This window comes from Parasteatoda tepidariorum, chromosome 9 (genome assembly GCF_982258835.1).
Source record: "Parasteatoda tepidariorum strain Cologne lab strain chromosome 9, Ptep-v5.0, whole genome shotgun sequence".
NCBI lineage: Eukaryota > Metazoa > Arthropoda > Arachnida > Araneae > Theridiidae > Parasteatoda > Parasteatoda tepidariorum.
Genome location: NC_141763.1, coordinates 105,166,195 through 105,185,809, shown reverse-complemented (window position 1 = coordinate 105,185,809; position 19,615 = coordinate 105,166,195). Strand labels below are relative to the sequence as shown.

The window sequence follows — 19,615 nt, the reverse complement described above, 5'->3', positions numbered from 1 at the left end:
GATCCTCTGCAGAGGGGATTGCTCCTCCCCTTTGGTAGCCTGACGACCTGCACGTGAAGGTAGAGTGCGTAGCGGTAGAACAGTTTAACGAGGATCGATACGCAGGCTAAACAAAGTGGTCACCCACCTGCTTGCTGGCAGTAGCCAGTAATGCTTGCCTTCAGTGTTCTACTGGGAATCGTGTCTTTACGTTCAGTCCACTGCGGGACAGGTGCTTCAGTCTTTTGATTACCAGGCTTACCATCTTGACCCTAACGATAATGTCAACATACTGATCTACAACTGCACAAAAACAAGGAGTCAAAAACGTTCCATTTTATAAATTTGTTCATATATAGAGCGCTCTTACTCCTTTTTTCATTCGCAGTACGCGGACGTGTCGACTTTAAAACTTACTGTGTTGATCGTAGTAATGTTGTCGACACTTGTTTTGTTGAGTTTCTTAATATATTCTAATACAAGCAATGTGAAAGGTAATTTTCTTTCTTTTATTGAAATATTTCGTGGAAACTGTTCTTACAAACGTTATTTTAAATTATTAAGAAAAGTATTTATTTACAAATATCACATGAAAATTCTTCTGATAAGTTTTATTTAATCTTTAAATATCTGAAGAATGTTAAAGATTTTTTTTAAAATTAAGATTTGGTACCATTGTTGATTTGTCAGAAATTTATTTTGACTATTTTTGTTTGATATTTATTTTGTTTGATATTTATTTTGACTATTTACGAAGTGAAACTTATAGGAATGTTAAATATAAAGATAACATTTTAATTTATTTACAATTACACTTCCTTTGAAATATATCTAAAACTTAACCATAAACATTTTCAAGCTCTAAACACTCTCTGGGGGCATTTGACTTATATTTGCGGTATTTTATATACTATCTTTTTCCAGCTGAAACTTAGTTCAATAACTTTTCTGTAATGCTCTGAACTTGATATCATTTAAGGTGCATTTCAGTAGACTTCACTGGAGAAACTTACCACCATAAAAACTTGATTGTCAGAACGAATAACTCATATTTTTATTAGTTTTAACCATTTTTGCCAATTTTCCTTTAAAAACAATAAAAGAGCTTATTAGAGCAAAATATAGAAATTTTAAAAAGTGGGAATTCCGTAATATTTTTAAAAGTTAAAAATCACGATTTCTAAGTAAAGTTGACTAGAATATTTATTGCAAGGAATACATGCCAGTTTTTGTAGACGAGTGTTACAGGTTTCTATGAATAGTAGCTCTCGATATTTTAAGTAAAATTCACATTTATGTATTTCTTAACCGATATTTGTTTTTAACGCAGCAATTGTCTAGTTGTCCGAGAGACTAGCATCTTTTATGTACTGTTTAGGGACAATACGTACCACCCCGGGAACTCGGATAGTCTGTACCTTTTATTCAATGTTCTTATTTCAATGTTATCAAAATTCAAACAAACATTATTGATGTGTGGGGAAGATAATGTTGACATTTTGTTACAAATCTGCTACAAATATCTGCTACAAATACCTAAAATAGTTCATGGAAGCATATTTTTAAAGAAATTTCTACTGTAATCCATCTAATTTAAACACCTCAGAGCAACTAAGAAAAATGTATTATTCTCCTAAGATCCGGGCTTTAAGCAATGGCAGAAAAGTAGATTTTTACCTTAAAATATGTAGCTTAGAAGAAAGTAAAATCTCAAATATGATTATAACTGAGTATTTAAAAAATTCAATTGAGAATTTAATTGTTAAAATTATAGATTTTGAGCAGTTTTTGTATATTGTCAGATATTTAGAGTATTTTTTCTGAATTTGGTAGTCTTGTAAATAATTGACTATACTGAAATAGTATACTTATATCCCACTAAACTGAACAAAGTGTTACTTGAATCGAACTTCTAACCTTATAAATTTTCATTAAAACTATAAATTCCGACAAATAAGGGCGAGTTCGTGTTTTTACAAACAATTGTTTTATCACGCTATATCATGATATCAAAATGTTTAAATAACACAATCGTACCAAATATTGTCCAATATATTAAGCGTTTGAGTCTCGAAGTTAAGATTTAATATTTCTGTCTTGCAAAAATACTATTTTTTACTGAAGTGTTTTTAATACGGAGACAGATAGTTTGGAGCAAAATACTGATTCTGGAAATAATTTGATTCAATAGAACGATAAAATCAACCAAATCAGCAGAAGGGATAATCAATTAAACGTGATGGGACAAGTGGATATTTCGAAAATTTAGAAGTAAGAATCTGAGACTAGAAACTTTTGAAATTTCAAATATTTTAGATAAGTACTTATCAAAGCTGTACAGTGAGCGAATAATATATTATAAGCGTTGGTGCCTTTACACCTTCATTTAATTTGTTAAGTTTATTTTCAAAAATATTTTGAATGTCTGAAGTTTCAAATATTTTTACTCCAAATTGCTTAAATTTGTAGTTAAAATCTATATTTTAAAAACTTTATCTTGAGATTTTTATCGCTAAAATTGTTTTTTCCGTTAAACGACTTAATGAATTTCAGTATCAAATTTTCATAATTTTAGACTTGATTACCTTGATATTTACTGTTTCTTCCAAGATATTTTAAACATTTTAATAAATTTAAGGAGACGGTTCATGAAGTCTCAACTTGGTTATATCTTGGTTATAGAGTGACTTTTTAAACTTGATATTAATAGTACTTTTAAACTACTTTGAAAACACTTCATTAAGCTATTACTACGTCCGAAACTTTTCCGAATAATAAATTCTAGGTACGAAGATAAATGTGCAGTTTTTCTATAAATTCTTTAAATTTGATAGTATAGAAACTTTTATTTGCTAATTTTTATACAGTAAAGTAACTTTTACTAATAAGTTTAGTATTTCGACATTTCATTAATGAATCTAATATTACAAAATTTTATGAAATTGAATTTGGGTAAGAAACTACCATTTGTGAGTAACTGTATGCAATGATTAAGTTTCGAAAAGTCAACCGAAATAGTGAATTAATCTTTACAAATGTTTGAACTTTTACTTATTCAGTTATGAAAATTACGACAGATTATCATTCTCTCAAAACTTCAACTGACTAAAAAATTATGATTAGTTCGTTTGCTTAAAGTAAATACTTTATATCAATGTCATATAATCTGAATTTGTTTAGAATGATGTTGCTTGAATGGAAAATTCGACTTTCTCATTGCGAGAATGAATACAGTAAAGAGAATTGTTTTAAATTTCACCTTAGAGACAAATTTCATGTGCATGCATGGGCAAAAAATCGAAATTTGTATTTTTCTAAAATTGAAAGTAATCTAATTTTTTTAAAACTGAACTATAATTGAATGATAAACCTGCGTATTGACACTAATAAATATTCCCAATGCACGCAAATATTTTCACCGTAATTTGTAGCTCAAATTTTAACTTGATGCATTCAATGAATGTTTTTATACATGCTAATATTTCAATTATCGTTCTAATAGTTTATACATTGTTATAAAAATAATCCCCTGTTTTCGAATAGTGGTTTGATTTGGTTTCCACTGAACTAAGCTTCCCTCATTTCTTTAGGGTATTTTCTTGCTAAAAGTAAAAAATAGAAGGGTGTTTCAGAATAGGGAGATCTAATACTTCAACATTTCATTTCGTTATTTTATATTACATTACTTTTGAGTAGTTGATCTGGTTATATATATATTGAGAAGTTCATGTTAAGACAGTTTAATCACTACCGGTTTCTAGCTAATGACTCCAACAAACTGCTATACCAACAAACTGCGTTATTCGCTGTACTATATAATTTTTTATTTGTTTAGGTTCAAACTGTCCTGAATTATGGATTGATTGCGGTAATGATAAATGCATTTCTCAAATGTGGGTTTGTGATGGAGATAATGATTGCGGAAATTTTAAAGATGAAGAAAACTGTGGTATGTATATTTTTCACCCATTGTATGTAGAAATTGAATCGGCATTTTATTTTCAATATGCTCAAAGAAATATCGCTAAATTCTACGGGGTGGGGCAGAACTAGTTTACCATTAATTTCCCATAGTTGTACACTTTGGATTTCTTAAATGCAAATTTTTAGACAAAACTGAAATAATATGAAAAATTAAAGAAATTTAATGCCTATTCAGTTTTAGCGCCCTGATCTTCTGAATAAACCGGTCTAAAATAATCCCTGAAAACCTCTTTGTATTATGTTTTTCAATTAAAAATTTTAAAAATTACGACTTGATGAACGGTTTTTACAACGAAGAAAATACTTACTGGCCATTGGCTGTTCTAATTTCTAACCCAGGGACCTGCTGATTGTTTAAGCAATTTTAACGTAGTTTATGCATACGAGCGCTCGTTATCAAAGCTTTAGTATGTAATTTGCTTCAGGTATGGTGTTTATTACGGTTTTGATATTTATCTTATCAGTATTATCCAATATTTATCATTCTTTAATTTTATTATTCTGAATTTGACTAGAAATAGTGTTCAGTCATAAAATTCTCTCGCACAGCATTCAATGATAAATAGTAGGTTACCATTTTGAACTTACATTTTATTTTAGTAATTTCATAAAACTAAAATGCTCACTCAAGGCCCCGTAATTGTTTCTCATTTATTAAAGTCCACGAAAGGAGCATTTTAACATAAATTTCTTGCATGAACCTGCCAAGAACATTTCGTCAGTTAACAAAAGGAACTATAGTTTTGAAAAATAATTACTGGTACTTGTAGGGAAAAAAATTTAACCCATTGAACATGTTGTGACTCAGAAATTAAGTAAATTTACTCGTATAGTTTCCTATTTTGAACTTATCTCTTAAAAAAACTAATCTAAATTTTTAGATTTTGTCGGATGAGCATTTTGTTACTTTAAACGTCTTAAACGCGAAATTATAATACAAAGGGCTCTAAGAATGTAAAATTCCAATAATTTTCGAATAGATTGAAATTTTAAACTCTTAGGCTGAGAAACCTTCAAACTTGTATTTCAGCTGGCAGCATATCTGTTTTTTACAAAGTTAAAGCAGATTATCGAACAAATCAAATAGTGTTACTTTTTATAAATTTTACTTCGCCGTAATTTCTGCACAATTTTTAAACGAAACAAAAGTAACATAAAGTGATAATTTTCTTTCAAAAAAACATTCTAAAATCACTAACTGTAGAACAGATTAGAATTTTGAAGATAATTTATTAAGTTCGAAAACGATGTCACTTTCAATACGTCAAATTTCAATGTATTTGAATCTTTTCGTTCGGTAGAGGGGTCCTAGGGATATTTTTAAAACTTTAGCAGTGAGTAATTCTTGAATTATTGGATGTTTGTCACTTTTCCTCTTACTCCCTGTCAATTTTCCACACTCAGTTTTGTTTTTCACTTCCTGCAGAAAAACAAAATATATAACGTGAAGTTGAATACCCAAGATATTAAAGATTTAATTGAGAAACTGCTCTAGATAATTTAAATTATTTAAATAGGTTTTTAGAATTATTTATTACTAGATGTTAACTTTCCAGATATTGCTAAACGTTTCATTCAAGATTTCTAACTAGCTTTCATAGCAATGAAAAAGTATTTAAAGAAGGTTTACACTCCAATGCAGTTAGAAAAACTGGGTTTTCATTTTTTATCCCCATAGAATTGGGAAGCAAATCTCTGTTCATAAGTTTTTAACTTTTGTGTAACAATCTGTTCGTTACTAATCAGTCAAGAAATTGAAGTCATTTTAACGCCTTGTTTATTTTTAGAAAGTGGTATACCACAGAGATCATGCCTTTCAAGTCAGTTCCAGTGCGTGGAAGATGGTCATTGCATAGCTGATACTTGGCACTGTGATGGAGAACACGACTGCGAAGATGGATCTGATGAAAAGAACTGTCGTAAGAACTTAGTCTTTTTTATAAACTTGCATGTAGTGAGTGTTAAAAAAAGGGAAAAATAAAATTGGCAGCTTACTAAGTCTATTCAACATAAATCTAATATCCCAGATGCTTATTTTAAAGAACTATTGCTAATGCACCCAATTCTAATTTCAAACTGATAAATTAGGATTTTTTTTTGCAATAATCCTATGTCACAAATGCCAAACATATAAATCTAAACTTTGAATTTTGCCACTTTTGTTTGTATTACTATTGCACGACTGTGCTACTATTCTACGCTAAGTGTTCACAACCTTATAAAAAATTGGTAAAATTTCTTAATTTGTGTGACAAATGTCGGCTGACTTACTTCGACATGATTGATACATTTTCCCAGCACAAGTTGCCAAACTACGAGCCTTTTTATAAAAGCAAAGCCTTGTTCCAATAGCTGGTGATAAAATAAAGGAGAATTATGTATTGAACCCCAAAGCTAAGGAGTTAAAAAAAATTCCTTTCCATTTTTAAATAGCGTATTTTTAAGCTTCACAGCATGTGCTTGGCATTTCCCCACAAATCACAATATTACAGGTGGGTTACTAAACGTAACGCTAGCCTTATTTATAAACTCTTTTCCAAATCAGATGGAAAGGCCGCGAAAAAGACTAGTTTGTGACCAGTGGGCAATTATATCCAAGACTTCATTCACCTTTTCAGGCAGTCTGTTGCAACACGATCTGACAGTCTCGCTTTGTTTCTCTTATTCTCAAACAATTGTTAAGATTTTAATTTTAAACCATCTTTCTTTGATGTTGTGCTGATTGGGAGAGATTTTGTAGCAGAACTAGAGGTATCTATTGGAGTTTCAAATAAGTTTGAGCATTGAAATTTCAAGCCTGTTTTTAAACTTGCGCTCCTAAATAGGGATCACGTAAAAATTTTCTGCTTGCAATTTAAATTAAAATGGGGAGAAAATTTAACATTTTAGAAATGTTTCGGTAAGCCATTTGTTTTCTTTAATAGTAATTCTAAGATAACTAAAAGAATTTTCGTTAACCCAAAGATTATCTTTAAACTAATTTTAAAATTGTGTGCCAAAACTTTGAGATCAGCGTCTAAATTTCAAGAGATAGGGCAAAGTGTTTAGTCTAAATTAAGCGGCATAAATGGGTCTAAGTTGCGACAAATTTGTGGCGTGGTAAAACAAAGTATATTTTATCAAATGTTTTGCGAATATATTAAGCTTCAATATCAACTTTTTTTAATATAGTTAGGCAAAATTAGATCTCTTTCAGAATTCTTCCTTGCGGATTGTTTTATTAGAAATATTTTCACTTTATGTCTTGTACAGAATTTTAAATTTTTTCTTTTGAGGGATTTCTACTTTTTGTCTTTATATTTTCTACGTCTCTGTATATGGGAGGCCGGAGACCTTTTCGTTCAATTTAAATTCTTGATTTAATGTTTGTGTGCATAGTGATGTCTAAACATTTTAAAATAAAATTTTAATTATGAATATTGTAAATCAGTGTTTACCAGCAATTCAGAAGGAAAACTACTTATTCATAAATTTTGAATTTTGTAACTCTGTCTATGCACTTTACGTTTAGAGTATTGAAAAGTATGTCCTTTTATTTTAAGCATGACGATAGAGTAAAAGCAATTTCTTTAACTTTCAAAATATCCTATTTTATCTTAATGAAATATGTCACAAAACTTCAGTTTTCAAGCATTTAAATTTATGCTGATTTTAATGTTTTAGTAAACTTTTCGAATCTCTAAGGCCATTTCTTTCCTTAAACATTAAATTCATAACTTTTATTAATCTATATTTTTGTTTTTGAGTAAATATTAAATGTCTTATTCAATAAAAGTGAACTTTAATTTTGTAATAACTATGTTTACTGTTCAAAACTATGAAGGATTTTCATACTCTCAAATGTGAATTAGGTGAGCATTTGAATTCTAATGCAAATTCCTTTTTATTTTCCTAAAGATTTCAGTGAGCTTTTCTGAACACCCAAAGTTAAAATTCTTTTTATTTGTTGGGCAAAGTTGATATTTTATTGATCTTCTTTGACTAAAACATGATCCCCAATTGGGACATTTGAATAGAGAATTATTCACAAAATTCTGATCTTTACTTTGAATGTCTTATCCATCGCAGTTGGCGAAAGCTATCGTAGTATTGTTTCAAATTTGAGTAGATTTATCTTTGCCAGTAAGACTCTAATTTTAAAAATTAATACTGATTCAGAGATTACAAAGTTGACAGTAGACCAGTGTTTTACCTTTACAAGAGCTACTTTGTGTATAGACTTTGCGAACAAAAATGGATCCCATATCAACAGAAACTACGTTTCTATTAATTGAAGACTTATTTCTTGCACTTGACTGGTTTGCTAATACAAAAACAATGAAATCGTTTGTATCATAATTTTCCATGTTCTTATTAAATTTTAAAAACTTGTTGTGAAATCAGTATAATCATTGCAAATCTGCTGAGTTTTTGAAGGTACAACGAGACTCCAGCAATAACTAAAAAGAGCAAAATAAGATGGGAACCATTGTTTTATATATTGTTAGAGATTGAAATGGCTTTCCTAAGGAAGACTCGTTCAAATTCTAAATACTAGTCAAGTTTTTATATCCTCTTAAACATTTGAATATTCTTTAAACTATTTAAACTGAATGTTCAAGGTTTTCAGTCCTAGTTTAACTCCAGCATTAACCGTATTTTATCGTGATATTTTTTTGCCAGTAAACGACACACATTGCCATGGATTCCGATGCAACGACAATCACTGTATACCAGAAAAATGGAGATGCGATGGACGCGCAGACTGCGAAGACGGATCTGACGAAGGCGACCAATGTCCAAAAAGTAAGAGTTCAAAATTTTCTTTTCCTCTTAAAAACTAAATTTGCTTTTCTTCCTCTTGTGTCTACTGAACTTCATCTTGACTGAATTATCTCCCCAAAGCAAAAATATAAGAATTTTAATAACATAAATTTTGGAATGAAATGCTTTGTCGTAAATTTGAAAGGCGATATCTGATATTCGAAAACTTAGATTTAACTTGGGCGATTCAAATTTTAATGTCTAAGTGAACATCAAAAGTGTTCCAGGATGCCTTATTCGGTAAGCTACTAAAATATTTGTGTTTATGTCTGCTCAAAATATTTAAAGAATTTAATAAACCAAAAATTGTATTATGGTAGTAAAGATGCGAGGAAGCCCTGAGGAGAACTTTTTAAATGTCCCTAAGAAAAAGAGTAACTGGAAAAGGATATAGTAAATGGTAAAAAGATTTTCTGTGAAAGTCTAAATTTTTAACGTAAAATCAATTTTTGATAAATCAAACTTTAAAAAATCTAACTATTTGTTTAATCATAATGTAATTTTTTTAATGCAAAGAAACAAAGCATTCCCCCAACAGCCATTTGCGGTCAGGATACCATTCCTGTTGCACTCTTTGACATGCCTTTGACTGTCGGTGATTAAGTTTTTGACCTCGGATAATGGGCAGCAATACAGACTATAACCGACAAGAAATTAGCTGTTGCATGTCAATGCTAGAACTGTCTTCCATTTACAAATCAGATGGGGTTTTTTTGAAAAGGAGCAGACTGAACGCAGATCCTATTACCCTGTCTAGACGCAGAATGATTTTGTGTCTCTAAGTGGCTTCTCAGCCAAAAGAATTCCCCTGCCTGAGGTGAAAGCAGTTCGAAATTTGTTATCCTCACAGACAAGACATCAAAGAATTAAGCACACTAAACATTGTTGATGCAAATTGATTAAACGAATATGGAAACTATTTAAAATAGACTGGCTAGTAATTACATGTAAAGTTTCGGATATTGAAATGCGCGAAAGAAACTTATACGCTCTGTACAAAAAAGTATTTTTGAAAATGTTTTTAAATTTTTACAGTAAATATTTTAAGCAATCAAAATTTTTTACTTTGATTTCTTGTTAAAATAAGTTTTTTAACTGGTAATTACACAATTAGAATTGACTGAAAATTCACTGCTATAAATTTAGAAAATTCTTATTGTAGGATTTAGCAAGTTTTTTTTTTTCAAATTAAAATTCCCTCATGAGTTACTCTTTAACTTGATCTTTAGACTGTATTAAATGTAATCTTAAAATCTTTCAGGTCAAAATTGTTCACCTACGGAATTCACTTGTGCTTCCGGTTCATGTATAGACCAAAAACAAGTTTGTGACGGGAAAAAAGACTGTTCTGACGCTAGCGACGAGAGTAGGCAATGCAGTAAGTATGTAATCTCAACTGTATAGGGCGTTCCGTGATTCCAGCCATTAATATACAGAATAGTCTATGAAATTTTGTCAAAAGTTTCGTGTTATACGCCAGTCAACGTTTAACAGAGCATTCAATCTTATTTTTTCAGGTGATGTATGTGCTGAGCACACATGTTCTCAGAAATGCAGACAGACACCAAAAGGACCAGAATGTTACTGCAGCGATGGCTTCGTTCTTGAAAAAGATAATATAACTTGTACAGGTACAATTTAAAATTCATTGTATCTGTTATGGATAAAGAAATAAAATTTGTGTTTAACCGGTTAAAGTAGAAATTATCAATGTTGTATAAAATCCGAAGAATCTGAACTACCACTAAAAGTGAGATTTATCAATCCCAATATGTTAAAAGCCCAAAGTTACGTTAGGTGTGAACGTTATGTTAGTACGTAACATTTGTCCATTATAGTGCTTAAGACAATATTGTGATTTACTTCATCGAAAGGTTTTAGGTTAATGACTTCCCGTTCAATGTATGTTAGATATTATTTTCGGACTTACATTAGCATTTGTTAGGCATGGTTTTTTCGCACTAAAAGTAGAAGCATTGGAATTCGCACACATGCCTTGTATTATCAAACTTTAACCAGTAAGCATAGGTTTGCTTTCAAATATTGATTTATCCGTTACTTATTTTTATATTCCTTTACGCTTTAATTTCTTCTATGTTTTAACTTTAAGACATCGACGAGTGCCGCACTGAAGGAACATGCAGCCAAATTTGCACGAACTTAATTGGAAGTTATAAATGCACTTGTCTAGACGGATATTCACTTGAAAATTCTACTTGTAGAGCAAAAGGTAAGACATTTTTCAATGTAATTTTCTTATTCTTTGCATACGTTTCTAAACCTGGTAGTCTGTTCTAACAGAACAGGAAGCCGTGAAATAGAACAGATTTTGTCATTCAAAACAAAGATTTAACCAATTGTAGTACAGGCTATGTCACACTGTAAAACCTTTGAAATAATTCTCGGGTTTGGGGTTTAATAACAGTAAATATTGTGTGACCACATCATTTAAAGTTGACGCTAAATAAAGCTTTCAGATTTACTTGAAATAGTGTAATCATTGGAGTAGTGTCCATTAGTAGAGCTTACTTCATTAGCTGAACATCTGTTCGTACGGAGTAAAAAAAGATAATAACCAATAAATTAGTACTGAACAACACTACAAAATTTTGCATTAGACTTTTCCCATAGTATCTGTATTAAAATCACCCTGTATTGATAGTTTTAATAGGCACCGATTGTACTAATATAACAAATTACATCTAGAGCCATGGTGTTCAGGAAATAAAGCACTCATCTCAAAGGTGACACAGGTTCGAATCCCAGCAATGGCTGGTCAATACGAATTCTCGCATCTAAAACAGTGCTGACTTAAAAGTATCCTCAGAGGTAGACAGAACATTGGTTAGCCCCCTTGCCGTAAGACTGCTCGTGGGAGGTTTCCTCCAAATATTGCAAATGCGGAATAATTTCATCAGAAAGTCCAGAAAGACAAAACTTTCCTAATTGAAACTGCACTAATGACAAACAGCTGTAGTGCCTGTTACCAAAATTAAGCATCATTGGCGTAAATAATAGTATGACTATTTTAAATGCCGCCTAAATGAATTTGGTTAATTTCATTTTGGTTTATAGAGTACGTATTTTGTTTTTAAATTAGTGAAATTAAGTGAGCTACATTGGCTAAAAAATTTATTTATTTTCTTACGCTTTTCCTAAATTGCGTTCCCAAATCTCCAATAGTTTTGCATTTTTGTGCATATATTAAACAACTACTCCTATTACCGTAATTAATCAAGCATCATTGGCATCAATATAATTTTAAGTTTCGCCTAAACGAATTAGTAAAATGTCAGCATTAATTTTCTTTTCAGTAACTTTTTATTTTAAATACTGCTGGATTTAAATTCTAGCTTTATTGAAGCACTTTTTAAAGTAAAACTATTCAAAACAAACTAGTGATTCCAGAAATACTAATTTTCTAGCGTAGTCCACCTATACTGCCACATTTGCGTTGATCGTAGTTTATCTAATACAAGAAAAATCAAAAATCAAAGTGCGTGCAAAAAAGTTTTTAAATGAGAGCTACAGGCTAGAAAACATTTCTGTTAAAATACAAACAGAATTATCTACGAGTTAATTTTGATGAATGGCTAGTTAATGTAGAAATAATGACAGCCAATGAAAACTTCCATTTTTTTTTTCGAACTTCTCCTCTCCAGAACGATTTATAAATTCTAGGATCGGGGGTAAGACTTGTCCCTTTCATCTGCTGTTCAAATTTCTCGAAAGAAATTAACTGTTCATGAGTTATGAGAGGGGCACGCTAGCTCTTAATTTTATCATAGATAAGACAGTCTGTTTTGTTTCCTATATTAGTGGTTTATTAAATACTATCGTGACTTAATCGAAACTGTTCGTTCTTCTGTTTCCCTAATGCAGTAAACATTAACTGAATGTCTCATAAGCTACTGTGGAAAAGTTTACTGTGGTCAAGTTTATCTTAAAGGAACAAGCCTTTAAAACTGAAATTAAGAGCACAAGGTATGCAAAATTTGGATAATGAATGAGGAGAAACTAACGTTTCTGGCATTTGCTACAATATGCGCTGGGTCAGAGTCATTGAATGATTATTTTTATTACCGCTGTTCCAGCTGTGTTTGCATTAAACTGTAGAGCAGTTTTTGTACCAGAATGCTAACAAAACTGTTGGAACAAATCATAGGCTGCTGTGATGGAAATTGTTAAGAATATGATATTGCGTATGGAGAGAGCTAACTTACACATTCGGATTTCAAATAGTACAGACATTAAACATCTTGTATTAAATACCACCAAGTTGTTCGCGTTTATCTTTGTCATCAGCTTTTGTATGTCTTATATTTGAAGCTGGATTAAAAATTTCGATGAAGCCACTAAGGGGTACAGCTTGTCTCAAAATCTAATTTCAGTGTATAAAATTTAAATTTTTTATGCAAAAAATACTGCGATGAAACTGTCCGATAAAATCCAAATACCCTTTAGGAAAAATGCAGTAGATATGTCAATATTCTGAAGTCACTTAGATTGCTAAAAGCTCAAATTTAAAGAGCAGTCCTGGTAGTCACCCTAAGCCTGAATGGTCATTCCAGTATGTCCAGCTAAAGCAGTTAGTCCGGGGCTACGTCAGACTTCACCCATTGGTGGCCCGGATCCTCTGATCAATTGAAGCTGCTTCCTTTCCACTAACATGGAAACAAATTCTGATTTTCTGCTGAAACCATGAAAAATTCTAAATTGGTTTATATCAGACTTTTGCAGTACTATAGCTTTAGCAAGACTTTATGTTGCAATATAGTTAACTTTTACGTAATTAATACAATTACTTCCAGGATGGGAGCTTTATACCCTCTATTCATACAAATTCCTCAGGGTCAAGTTTTTACAAGATGAAATAAAAAATTTTAAATTTGAATTAGCTAATCTGACCACCCTTGATTCAAAAGTAAAATGGTGATTTAAATTTTGTATTTGTGTACTGACTTACAACAGCTCGATTCTTTACTCCTATGATATTTTATTAAACAGTTCAATTATTAGTTGATGGCCATATTTATAGATAAATCTTGAATTTATATTAGCTGATTTGGTAGTTAAACCGTAGAAAAGTTTCATACTTATTACAATACGCGAGTATTGTTGATAATCTGCTTATGATAATGATTTCCATAAATAATTTATAGAACCATGCAAAACAGGAAAGCTACGATAGTTTGCATGAAGTAACTCTTTCATAGGAACGTCTTATGCTTTATATTGTAAAATTTTCTTTTAGGAGGGGAACCTGTTCTATTATTTTCCAACAAGGATGAAATAAGAGGATTCTACTTGAGGACAAAGAGATATTTTCTAGTTCATAAAGCTGTCAACCAAGCATCAGCCTTAGATGCTGATCCCTTAGAATCCAGGGTTTACTGGATCGAGCCTTCAAATGCTTCTGTAGTTTATTCATCAAAAATTGACGGAAGCGGAGGCATGAGGGTAGCCCTAAACAATGGTAAATCGTATGCACTTTCGAACATTACTAAATTCTGTATTTCAACTTAATCATTTTTTGGATTTAACTTTTGAAGAATAAACTTCATTAAATCCTTAGTCTACTGAATCTCTCAAATTGCTTACTAAAACTGTTATATATTATGCAGCAATATTATCGTAGCACTTATGGCTGCAATGTTCAGATTTAGTTAAATTATCTCCATGAGGTATTAGCATGTATCTCTTGCATGAAAATAGTTGTTTCTAGTTGAAATATTGATTTCTTGCCTCTTACACCCCGTTGAGTCGTTAATCACTTCGTCATTGTGTATAAAGTGGTATAAAAGTTTATTTTGGACTTGTTGATTTGAATTGTACAAGTGGATGGGGTTTAAACTATACCATAAATGTAACAGAAGTGTCTACCAATTCTAACTTGGTAAACGTTTGCTTAATTATGGACTACTAAAAAGCTTATAGGTAAGTTATTAACATAAGAGTTTTAAAATTGCTTGGCGAATCCACTGAACCCATTAGATTTAAATTAAAATGCACTGGTGAACCTTTGAAAAATATTTTTCAAAGTTAACTAAAACAATGACTTTCATAGTATTTTTTGTTATATATTAAAATGAGTCTCAATTTTTTTATTTTTACGGTGTTAGGAAGTTGGTAAAGCAAAATTTAAGGCAGTTTTATTTTTGATAGAGGTTCCTTAATATCTGGAAATTTTCCTATTCATATATGTTGGCTTTTACAGCAACTATAATGATCAACTGTAACTTTCTGTTATATTTCGCATTAATTTAACTTAGTTATAAGATTCTCTAACAGATGGGTACATAAATTAAAAATTCAACAAAGGTTTTACGAACAAACCTTTCTAAAGACTTCTTTGGAAAAATATTGTTTTTTCGCTCTTGTCAAGGATAATGCTTTTGTCATAACTATAAAAATATACCATGGTGTAATATTACGAAAAGTATATTTCGAATTCTCTCCCTAACAGGGACTTTTCATTTGTTACATAATTTAACAGCCTGGCACTTCCCTAGCTTTATCGATTAATTTATAGCGCTGTTTGATATTTGAAGTTTGAGTGAATTATATCGAAGATTGACTGTATAAGGATTCTCCTGATATTACTTTGCAATTTAGTTGCCTCTGTAATTTTAAATAATTGCACTAACTTCATAACTTTAATTGATTTTTACATAATTATTTCAAATAAATAACAAGCAATTAAAATAACCACTTTGTACTACTTAGAATGAGCGCTGGATTTAAAAATTAATCTTATCAACTTACGAGTCTGCTTTACGTTCTCTTTTAAAGAGAACTAAAACTTTCGGTCAAGTATACGGGTAGACCTCTAATCATGGCACTTTTTGAAACGCAGTATTGTTGAAAATTTGATAGTGCTCTGTGTCTACTAGCCTTTGAAAGCTATACTTTTTATTGACTTAAAATCTTTTTTTTTAATCTTAAACTCAATTGTGCCCAATTTTATGAAAATTAAATTCCAATAAAAAAGTATTATTGCCTCTGTACAAATCAAGCAACTTATGTTATTACTTGGTGAAAAATACTTAATGTTCAATACTGTAATATGAAATCATTTTCAGCATATCTTTGACTAGATGGGCTTGACAAATCTTTTTCAATTACAGGACTAATGATACCGGAAGATATAGCCGTAGACTACATAGCAAGAAACCTCTACTTCACAGATTCTGGCTTGAAACAAATTTTGGTTTGTAAAATGGAAGGAACAATGTGCCACGTCCTGCACGACCTAAATAATATGAATAAGCCGAGATCTATAACTCTGGATTTAGCAGAAGGGTAAATATGATGCAGAACTTTATTATCAAATAGGCTAAAGAGATTTAATCTATTACTAACAAACATTAACTCTTCAGATTTCTATACTGGTCAGATTGGGGAGTGAATTCATGGGGTATCTATAGAAGTGGTATGGATGGTTCCAGAAGATCTGTACTTGTGTCAAAAGACATAAAATGGCCGAATGGAATTACAATAGATCACACAACCAATCGCCTGTACTGGATTGACGCTAATCTTTTAACAATTGAATACATTACTCTGGATGGAACTGAAAGAAAAGTGAGTGAAATGATTTGTATAGATTTAATTTCACAAATCTTCCTTGTCTCCATGAAATGTTAAGTACTGTATATTAATATTAGAACTTCCGCGAATATGCGCCAGTCCTAGGCTTTTGATTTTATCGAAATAGAGACTAGGTCAGAAAAGTATACTTCTTAAGGTAGATTCTTTGAATTACTTACGTTTTTTGACATTGATATAACAGGAATTATACAAAATGAGACTAAATCAAAACTGCAGAATCTAATCTGAAAAATTATCAGCAAAAATCGAGAACACAAAGTGCACCGTGACTTAGAACAATAAGTGAATCTCCTCATAATACTTTCTCGAAGTAATCATCCGGGTTTAGAAAGTTTCTGCTCCAAAATGAATGTTAAAAAATTCAATAAAAGGGAGGCCATCAAAAACTAATGCTACTTCATTTAACCTATAACAAGGGCAAATTTTTAGTTGGGTATTATTTTTACTTATTTCTGTTTTATAACCACTATCTGGCTGAAAAGGCACTCACATGCTCCGACTGTCAAGAAGCACTACGACAGTGTAAGTTGAAAACACAAGCATTGAGGCTGAGAACTCGCAAGATAGCTAAAAGATTAAATTTGTAGAATTAAACTATTCATGATCATTTGAAACTCCTAGGTTTATTCTGAAAGTTAGATATGGGTTCTTAGTGTTTTTACTGGAAGGAATTGACTCATTAGATGTCGGTGATTTGCTTCTTAAACATTAAGATAATTATCAAGTTTTAAAGCTCATTCCCGAGGAATTCGATATGGGTTATCAAAAGTACTTGGTCGGATTCTTACAAAAATTAATACCTTTTACTTGAAATGAAGTCAAATCTCCTGGTTCTGCTTTTTGGTCAATCATTGTCAGAATCATGCTGCTGCCAGAAAAAGATAAGATATTGAACCAGTATGAGTAATAAAATTCCATAAAATATCTATTTACTGTTGAAACAGTTTTTAATTTTCAGAAGGAAAAACTAAATTATTTTCCGAGCAACCCAATATTAATGCATAATCGATAAAGCTAAAATATAAAGAATTTATCTTGCAGCTCATTATTAAAAAGTGCCGGAATTATGAGAACGCCGACATAATCCAAGCAATGTGGATCGTTTGTTTATATTTTTGAAATCTAAATTTCGAGGTTAATTAAACGCAAAGAAAACATTGTTAAAAAGTTGAATTTTGTTCAATTCTTAAATTTTAAATATTGAACTATTTTTGAATGTTGGAGGTAACTCCCCGCTTAAACTTCAAGCTAGTCGCTATATCAGTTTTAAAGTATTAACTGGATTAGTATATTTCCATTCAGAATCTTTACGGTAACCATTGATATTTAGTCAATAGGGATATTTTTATTTAAATTTTTTCAAAACTCGTACTCCACAAAGAAACGTGAGGCTTATGGATGTAAGGTAGTAATTAAATTTTGAAAACTTTAAGTTTTAAACAACGTTAAAAAATTTAGGTTTTTAGTGCATTTAAAAACAGGAACAAAACAGGTAGCCAAGAAATACCAGCATCTCTTCCGTTAAGCTTTCTTAGAATTGAATTTAAATTACAGTACAATGCGTTCTACAATGCCAACATTCTGAATACGAACAAAAATTAAAATTCACTGAAAGCTAGACAAGTAACTGTTAAAATTTCAATATCTTGTAAAAATCAGAGTTAAAGTTAGTAAAATTTCGAAAATTTGAAATAGCAAACACTACTTTGTATCCAAAAGTCGTGTACCCTTTAATGACACGATAGGGACGTGTGGTCTATTACCATATTTTCCCTATACCGAATCTTCTAACAGGGTATGAATTAAACAAGACTGATTAAGCCAAATTGGTGTTTCGTAAGTGATTTATTTGAAGTTTTTCTTTAAACACCAACTCAGTAATACATTTCAGAAGCTAAAAAATATGCATCATTCTCAATATATTTAGAACTACAAAACTTTGCTCTCTTACTTTGCATAGAAAACTTTTGTAATACCATGTGCTGCCTTTATATTCAATAGAAAGCTTGAAACTCTTAATTCTTTCTCCCTAAGTAAGACTACATCTATGATCTTATGTTCTAGGTTCTTTTAAAAGAGGAAATTTATCATCCTTATTCCTTAAGTGTTTTCGAAGATAATCTGTACTGGTCAGATTGGAGCACTTACTCTCTAGAAACTTGCAACAAATTCACCAGCCATAAAATGACAGTTTTGGCACGAGAAAATGGTAAACACATATTTGGGGTACATGTATACCACCCAGTTCAAGCAACAAGAGTGGATAATCCTTGCTGGTCCAATACTTGCAGTCACATGTGCCTCATAGCTCCATCTAATGGCTACAAATGTGTATGCCCACCTGGATTTACACTTGCCACCAATGGTGAAACTTGTAAATGTAAGTATCTGCAAAATATTTTGAAATTCAATTTTTTTTTATTTTAATTTATTAATTTAAACGTTTATTCTTTCAGTGGACGACTCATTCCCCGTGCTCATTGTGAACGACGAATCCACTGTATACAAAATTAAGCCAGAAGCAGTGGGAAGTACTGCATTGACGGAACTACCGATAGCTTACATTGATCATATTGGTAGAATAGCTTACGATTGGAGTACGAAAACTCTTTATATTGCAGACATGAGAACCCCTGCTATCTATGCGGTCAATATCTCTTCCTTAGTCCGAAGGTTAGTTGAGAAAATTTAAGCTATGACTGCTATATTTAAGCCATTGGGAATGTCGTAATGTTAGACCAAGGTTCTATTAATGATGGCAGCTTAAAGCAGAACTAGGTTAGAGCAAAGGTAGACTTCAGTTTCATTCACTTTGCACACAATGTTACTGATCTCAAGAGCTTTAACTAAAGTATCTCAGCCGACAACTGGCTCTTGTGAAATGCGTCATTTTTCTCGTATGTTTCTATTTAGTTCATAAATTTTTTAATTGAATCCCTTAACCGAAGTTCTAACAAAGTTTGAAGTGCTATTTTATCCTGTTAATCACTTCTTGCAATAAATCTAAATCTATTTAAATGGGTAGAAACTATTTTAGCGCTATAAAATTTGCTTTAGTATAACCGAAATGAAATTCCAAATAGCTGCATTAAACTAGTTTCAATAAAATAAGCTCTAATTTACAAAGTTTTTAAAGGATTAATCTCTTTCTCTTTGGGAGTTAAGTAAAGTTCTTTCAGGAGCGGGCCTTACGGCTAAAAGAAACTATTCAAAGCGTTACTTTACGAACCAGATAAAT

At 31.2% G+C, this 19,615-nt stretch overlaps 1 protein-coding gene across 2 annotated transcripts in view; it reads left to right on the top strand.

Annotated features, from left to right (window-relative positions):
• Positions 1-347: 347 nt before the first annotated feature.
• LOC107447801 (vitellogenin receptor) overlaps positions 348-19,615 on the top strand; it is a 50,409-nt gene continuing 31,141 nt past the window's right edge. For both annotated transcript variants that reach the window (XM_016062826.4, XM_016062825.4), the window contains exons 1-12: positions 348-473; positions 3,815-3,928; positions 5,751-5,882; positions 8,626-8,748; positions 10,028-10,144; positions 10,284-10,397; positions 10,877-10,996; positions 14,021-14,242; positions 15,894-16,068; positions 16,146-16,350; positions 18,442-18,757; positions 18,834-19,050. In XM_016062826.4, coding sequence (XP_015918312.1) covers positions 413-473; positions 3,815-3,928; positions 5,751-5,882; positions 8,626-8,748; positions 10,028-10,144; positions 10,284-10,397; positions 10,877-10,996; positions 14,021-14,242; positions 15,894-16,068; positions 16,146-16,350; positions 18,442-18,757; positions 18,834-19,050 — 1,916 coding nt within the window. In that variant the 5' untranslated portion in view covers positions 348-412. The remainder of the gene's footprint in view (positions 474-3,814; positions 3,929-5,750; positions 5,883-8,625; positions 8,749-10,027; positions 10,145-10,283; positions 10,398-10,876; positions 10,997-14,020; positions 14,243-15,893; positions 16,069-16,145; positions 16,351-18,441; positions 18,758-18,833; positions 19,051-19,615) is intronic.